The 7,678-nt window shown below is 36.9% G+C and overlaps 1 protein-coding gene across 1 annotated transcript; it reads left to right on the forward strand.

Annotated features, from left to right (window-relative positions):
- On the forward strand, window positions 1-1,856 carry LOC124214610 (uncharacterized protein F10E9.5). Its single transcript, XM_046617037.2, has 2 exons — window positions 1-534; window positions 727-1,856. Exons 1-2 carry the CDS (start codon window positions 227-229, stop codon window positions 1,256-1,258), a joined length of 840 nt encoding a protein of 279 aa, XP_046472993.1. The 5' UTR covers window positions 1-226; the 3' UTR covers window positions 1,259-1,856.
- The last annotated feature ends 5,822 nt before the right edge of the window (window positions 1,857-7,678 follow it).

The following is a 7,678-nucleotide window of genomic DNA, read 5'->3' on the forward strand; positions in this document are numbered from 1 at the left end:
GAGATGCATTTGTAATTTCGTATCAAACGAAAGTTGTTTACAGACGCTCACGCAATCGAAGCGAAATTGTCTAAAAGTTTTTCCAAGTGATATGGAGATGCATTTGCACTCTGTACTTCATTTTTGTACGCTCAAGGAAAGCAAATTGTTACAATTCGATTTCGTTCCTACTTCTGTCAAATAGAAACAGAAAGTTACGAGCGATTTTGAGGATGTCTCGCTACCCATGACTAAACCTATACTTATACTCGGTTCTGTGTTTGACAACCTTCCGGATTGCGAAAACGTCATTAACCAAGAGATGGACGTTAACTTAAACGCGAAGCGACCGAAGACAAGAAAGAGAAAACGTCACTCGAAGATTAAACGCCGGGAACAAGCCCGCCTTGAGGTTAGGTTTGCCAAACGTCGTAAACTCGTGGCTGCCGAACGTAATGTTTACGTTTCTGTTAAGTCGAAGGAAAAACTAACGAACGCCATGCAGGCGAACACATTCTGGGAAAACTACAAAGCCGCTCACGAGTGGCAACAAAGGTTACCTTGAAATACAATACTTACACGAGATTTTTATTCCCGTTCATATTTTAATTCAGCTCAAGTATCTCAAGCTCTGCAGGAACACAAATTTAACAATGTCAGTTATTAAAAACCCTTACGTGACACTCAGTTTACATTTTAATAACCAAAATATCTGCCCGTTAGACTTGTTTTTCATTGTTATTCCAGGCATAGTGTAGAGTGGTGGAAATCACGGTGCGTTGCACTGGAACATGAAAACGTTATTCTGCGTGATAAAATAAGGGAGTTGACGTCAAACTCGATTCGACACGGAGTCAATGATTCCTCCGTCAAGCTAGGCAGACGTAGAGGAGCACGGACTGAGAGCCTTCGACGAAGTAGTCGCAACAGGGGGGACGACGAATGGCAGGAGCAAGAAGAAGCTTCAGATAATGATAACCTGGAATTTCAAGTTGACGAAGATATGATGAAGTTTTTCGAACAAACTATTAGGCACAAGATAGAATTAAAGGAAAAACGGGACGTCGAATCTGCCCGGGAAAAGGCGGAGCTCGAGGAGGAGGTTCCAATGGAAGGTGGAGCCGCTTGGATGCGGACTAAACTTGAAGGGGCTAAATTACTTTACGGTACTGCTAGTCCCAGAATCTTGGCCATGGAAACCGCTCTGCAGGCTACAAACGATCGGCACAAAGACCGAGCAAAGCCGCAGTACTGGCCAAATATTCCCCTGAAATTGTAGATAGTTATTAACGATTTTTATTTCACTGGTCGCTGGTAGCAAACTTCATTTTCATTTTTAAAGGCAGTTAGCCAGCTGTTAACGTATTAGATCCTGCTATGAGCATTGCGTATTTATTAAACTAAGTATTATCATACAGCAATTGCTTTGTGGACTTCATAGTTTTATGCGTAATATTTGGTTAATATCTAGCGATAATGTGTATATATATATATATATATATATATATATATATATTTTCTAGTACAGTTATCCAATGTTTAAACATAAATTGCCAACATTAAACTGCAGTAAAGTCATTATCATTTCATTCTCGATTTTAACTCAGCAATGTGGAATTTCTTATCACAACCTTGATTGATTTAAGAAAAGTTCATCCGAATAGCGTAAATATCGAAAATTAATAATTATGCTTTAGCATCTAAATTAGATCTAATTTTTCGTCTGTTGAATACTAAATGTGTATGAAATTTAGCTATTATCAAACCTACTCCAGTCATTTTTCAGACCAACATTCACTCTATCAGCAAATTTATCTGCGTTCATAATTAATTCGTGTGACGGCTAATTAAATTCAAATTGCAATATCGCCCAGAAATGTGTTTCAATTTTACTACCAGAGTTATTTGTTCCGTTTTTTTTTTTTCTTAATTTATTCTTACATTTCTTCTACCTCGCTACATATAAATCAGCAAGTATAGTTTATAATGCACACATATATGGATACGCGGATAATTTATTCAAATGTCCAAAAGATATTGCAAATCAGTAGCAAGACCACGTTTCATAATTACGAACATCAAAGTTGTTCCGGTTATTTCAAAGTACATAAAGCGATCTATTTGATAAATTGATATTCAAATTATACAAGAAATATATTTATATCCGTAATATTTGATAATTCGCGTTGAGACGCTTGATGGTAAATTAATAGTTCGTATCCTATTACAACGACCGGAATGATTAATGTGTTTCTAAAACCGTGTTACGAATCCCTTGTCCGAGATTCACTCTCACCAAGCGATTGAAAGAAGTATAATTACCACATTGTATTACAACTTACGTGTATTTTTGATATATCTCGGATGGATATTACATTCGAATAAAAGAATAGAATCCCTTTTTTCGACGTTGATTGCTAGAAATGTAATAATAATAATTACAAAAACTGTGAAAGAGCGGCGTGGGATGCAGGTCTTAATATCTAGAAATACGCGTCATTATCACGGGAGTTTGGGATTTGATGTGCCTACTTACGGAACGGAAAAAAGTTTGCGATCGAGCTTATTATTTGTTATACATACAGTAAAACTGACGACTTGACTCGCGAAAGAAAAGTATAACGACCCTCTCGCGTTTGTGCAACTTCGCTGTTTTTGGCATTGCGTAGAATATTGTCGGAGATATATCCTTTTATATAAATCTATAATTTCTTACTCGTTAAAGTCGCGGGGAGGCGGGGAGAGGCCATGATTTCTCAATTAACTTAATGCCCTTTTAATAATCCATTCATTCAGTAGTTGGCCTTTCTCTTGAGTCTCGGAATTTTTGTCTCCGTCGGCGGAGCTGTAAGCAAGCATCATTCGAAACTTTTGAATAAGGAATGTTTTCCTTAGGAACGAATCTCATTGAGGCCTCATTGCAAATGAGTACGCAAATTGGTGGTACAAGTATTCATTTTCGATGTAATTGTATTATTATTTAAAGATAATTGTAAATCCTTAGCACAACACTTTGAAAAAAATTATCTGCACGCTACAGCTATAACTTTGAGTTTTTTAAAAAGTTGTTGCAGACGATTTCTCGTACGATGAACAATTTGTACGAAGATTCAATCGAATTTGAAGAAAAAAAAAAAAAAAAACATGAAGCATGATTTATCTGTGATATTTGATCTTTGTAAATGCGATTGGTGAGGGAATCTGCGCGTTTTATTGATACTCTCGTAGGTCTGCATGTAACAAGCAAAATATCCAGATTTATTTATACAACAGAAAATTTTGAAGCGTGACGCGCGTTCCTCGATACTTGTAGTCGATCGCTTGAGTGGATAGCGAATAAAAACTTCCCTAGACTATGTATAGGTGTATAATAGAGAGCTACAGGGTACAGAGTACAACCACTATTTTTAGCAATCAACCAAGTGAAACATCTCCATAGCTATTATTCCTGCTTCAGTCTCTGCACAGACTTGTAGAATTAGCATCAGCTTCAGAATCGTCGTATGATCGTCGACGGAAATGTACAAAAATCCGATGTAGAGTTGGCCAAGAATATGATGTGGAAATTTATATAGTTTTGTGTTTGACTATTTCATTCAAAGTTATTTTAATTCGTAAAATATCACCTCGATTACTATACGATACATTAATAAGAATAGCTTCTAAAAGATTTTTTTCCATGTACCTAAGGCTGCCTGTACTTGTAAGGGTTACGCGGTTGTGAGTGCAGTTACGGCTTGGCAGTAAATGACACTTATCTGAGGAAATATACCAAACCAATTAATGAAGGTAATCTGAAATACCAAGCAATACTTTTATGTATTATTATTACTTGCATCAGAATTATAATTGTTTGAGTCGAGCTGGTATAATTTTATCACCGCTGGACAATTGGAATTGTACCGGCTTATTTTATGTGTTATACCATGGTGCACGTTATACTTAGCATTTCTTCATACTGCATCTTCTGACACGCCATGTTATAGATTATTACGTTACTGTTTTTAAATCACACCTGAAACCCGGTGTTATTAATTTCACAGAATTATCTTTCATTTAAAAATTTTTGAATGCCTTTTTTGCTTGTATTTTGACTTCACTTTTCTACATTCATTATTGATACTTTGGAAGACGTAACACCAAATCTTAATGCCAAAAGATGAATCGTATCTGAGACAGCTATTGTATTTCTACATAGTAGATATAATTAATTTCTTTTATCGTCTTTTCGCTTTTTTTCCCTTCCTCTTTGTTGCCGTCATATTGCAATAAATACGTCATAAAATCTTTGTGAGAACATCCATCGCGTGAATAATATAACATGCAGTGACATGCTAGATAATAACGAAAAAGGTCGCCTGCGGATAGGCAACCCAAATTTCTTGGTCAAGTATTTGTGCAAGCGATGAAATTTCGGTTGCCGATCCGCAGGCGAGGCTTCTTTTTCGGGATAATCTCTTTGCAGTATGCATGCGATGCGTAAAAATGAGAATCGTGTCCGGCTAAATTTCGTTTTTTCTTTCGCTTCTTTCTGTCCATACACATGTTTCTGATCTAAGGCGTGTAACTTAAAACCTTCACAATGAAACAGACTCCTTCTTCCTCCGTCGGAGCGTAACCTTGTAAAGTTGTGAAGTTTTCGACGCAGCTGATCCGGATCGACCGGAAATGGACACCGCTACTCATCTAGCGATCCCAAACGACTATACCAAGGAATATAACGGCGATAGAAACAAGAGTTCCGAGAACCGACGGTCGCGATCCATAGATCGGATGCGCAGATCGATAGGCGAGCTACTATAACCACAAGCACTTGGGATTATAGTTATAAAGCATGCAAGCGAAATAGTTGTGTCACGCATAGTATAAGTAAATTATACAATCTAGGAGGTAGTTATAGTTAGTTACAAGTATGTATACATAGTATCGTGTATTCGAAAGGTCGGTTAATCAGCAACGCGAAAGCTAATAAAAGTTTCAATATTTTTGCAACATGTATCGTAATCTCTCAGTGGGAGATCAATCCATCTTCCGTACTGTGAAATCAGTTAATTCTCACTTACATAGTTTTCAGTCATGCGGTTTTCGCCACGTGTTTATTCTTCCTTATCTATAATGCTCCTCTAAGCTATACGTATACCATTGATTTTCTTACGCGCGACAAGAAGTGGAAAAATGAGTTTTACGGTCGTTCCATTAATTCCCTCCGGACGTCGCTGTTATGGTGGCGCAGCTCATTTACGGGCAACATGTCGGTGCACATACTACGTTGGTTCATGCAACCATCTCTCGGGGAAGTTGACGTGCGTATACCAGGTATACTCATATACCCTTGAAACAAGTTATTAAACCGATGCTCGAATCAGATTAGTTTAGACTCGCGTTAGTGTAGCCAATACCCGGAGGATCTTTGGTACGTGTACGAAGGTACAATACATATTTCGTGCACCTTATTGACGCCCAGGTTAAGGGTGAAACACTAAATCTGTCCACGTGCAAAACGAAATTGCCACATGTACAAAACACGGTTGTGTGGTAGCACTTTCGAATTTTAACCTTTGTAGTACAACGGACGCGATGCGAGTTCTCTTCGTGATTCGTACAACGTGATAATCGAGGTTTCAAAAACCAATCTCTCAAACTGGATTCATATTTTTATTCGTTAAAATGGTTCGTCCTCGAGGAAAATCGCTATTTATTCGATCGTCAAATAAAAAAATATGGCTGAATGAGTATGAATTTCGCGATTCCGGATAGATCACTTGATTTAAACAAAGATACAGTAGTTTCAATGATAATTTCGACTGAGAATTACTTCAAGCGAACGATTCTTCATTACTAATTGTAAATTAACTTGATAATTCAGCAAATCCTTTGTGCGTTTTTGAAATTACTATAACTGTATTCGATAGTTTAAAATTTTCGCATACATCGATCATGAACGTTTAACAATTCATTCCATTAAACGTCAAATTCAACACATTTTTTCACCATACCATGTTTCTTGTTACCTCATATTATATGGAATAATTAATGACCTCCTAAAAATATCATTTCAACGACTTTTGTATAGGATTCAGTTATACTGTACAGAGAATCACAGAAAATTCTTTAAGAAACCGGTGTAACCTCTCGAAAACTTTACTTGTTAACTCCGATGGGTAGTAAAACTTACTGCTACTACTTATATAACTTGAGATTCATCGATTACCGATGATTCAGTCTGTTCAGCCAGGAAAGAATAATGGTTGAAATGACCTAAGTCTTCCATCGTAATGGCAGTGAATCTATAATGTCATTCGGAATCACTGCAAATTTCACAATTGAATGTCATGTACCGTTAGTCAAGATCGGTGTATAAAACCAAACAAATTTTAAACACGGAAATAAAATCACAGTGCACTGCGTTGATTTCATAGCGCTGCAAATAAAACTGAATTACCATCGCGTTGCTTGTATGATTAATGATTTATCTTGGTATTCTTGTGTAGTCATGACTCGGTTGTAAGGTGTAATTTATACCCAAGAATTCTGTGCAGTTGCACGAAGAAATTTTTTTATTTCTTCTAGTTACTAGAAAATTTTAGTAAAATGGGTATTGTTACAATAACGCTTCAAATATTGTTGAAATTATGTTAAAAAATAATACAATCACTAACTATTGACCGTGATTATAGTTGTCAGTGCTAAATTTTCTGGTTGTCGCAATATTAGGTCCATTTTCTTTAGATGACTACATTTTTGAAATAAAGAAAGCTTATCTTTTACCAACATCGTCAAATCATCGCAATATTTACAAAAAAAAAAATATATATGGGTCGTTCCATGTCAAATCGACCAATGGTTGTACTCGACCCCTTTTGTTTTGGATGAAATTTGGTCAGAAGTTTTCATTTATCATACAAAGAAGTTCTGCCAAAGTCAAAAAATTAAAATGGTTTTTTTCAAAAGTTATGCAACTTTTAAAATTCCACTATTTTTCCTGTTTTTTAAAATTATGCTTCAAAGATCTCGAAAACTATTATAATTACTCGAATGATCTGAGCTAGATTTTCAAGGTGATACTCGAAGCTACCAACAAAAAATTTTTTTATTTTTATTTCTAGAGCTATTCATTTTCATTTCAAGAGCTATATTTCTCGGTCATGGGAAGAAACGAAAGAGATATAAAGAATGTACAATAACACGAATTGAAATTTTCTTCGATGAGTGAAAGGCACAGTTAAGTAAGTAACGTGCAGGGTACTGAGAATCCATAGATATAACCACCGGCCGACGGAGCAGCCCGGCAATCCATCATCCACGAAAAGTTAGAAGGGAACTTGAGAGTTAAAAATCACTCTCACTTCCACCCTTGCATCTTGGCGGTTCCACATCGGCTTCATATATACATCGGCCTCTCTCTTCCTCTCTTCCTCTCTTCCTGTCTTCCTATCTTCCTTCTCCGCTCACGTCCGACCGTTACAATAACAATTAGTTACTTGACCGTACGTCCAGCCCTCTAATTCCCTTCTCGGTATCTATATGCAGGTAAAACTGAGGGCTCGGAGACCTTGAATTAAGGTGCGTTGTATGCAAGGCGCTTCGAGTAGCATCGCGGAACGCCGGTGAAGGTTCAAAGCTTGGTTTGTTCCGCCTACACCTTTCGTTCCTTCGAAACAAACCTGAAACCGTTTTTAAGGAATATAGAACCTGACAG

The sequence above is a fragment of the Neodiprion pinetum genome, chromosome 3, assembly GCF_021155775.2.
Source record: "Neodiprion pinetum isolate iyNeoPine1 chromosome 3, iyNeoPine1.2, whole genome shotgun sequence".
In the NCBI taxonomy this organism is placed as follows: domain Eukaryota; kingdom Metazoa; phylum Arthropoda; class Insecta; order Hymenoptera; family Diprionidae; genus Neodiprion; species Neodiprion pinetum.

Excerpts from the sequence above, each read along its gene's own strand:
- LOC124214610 (XM_046617037.2), top strand. The coding sequence starts at position 227 with ATGACTAAACCTATACTTATACTCGGTTCTGTGTTTGACAACCTTCCG. Across the intron at positions 535-726 it reads GCTCACGAGTGGCAACAAAG|GCATAGTGTAGAGTGGTGGA; the intron begins GTTACCTTGAAA and ends TTGTTATTCCAG.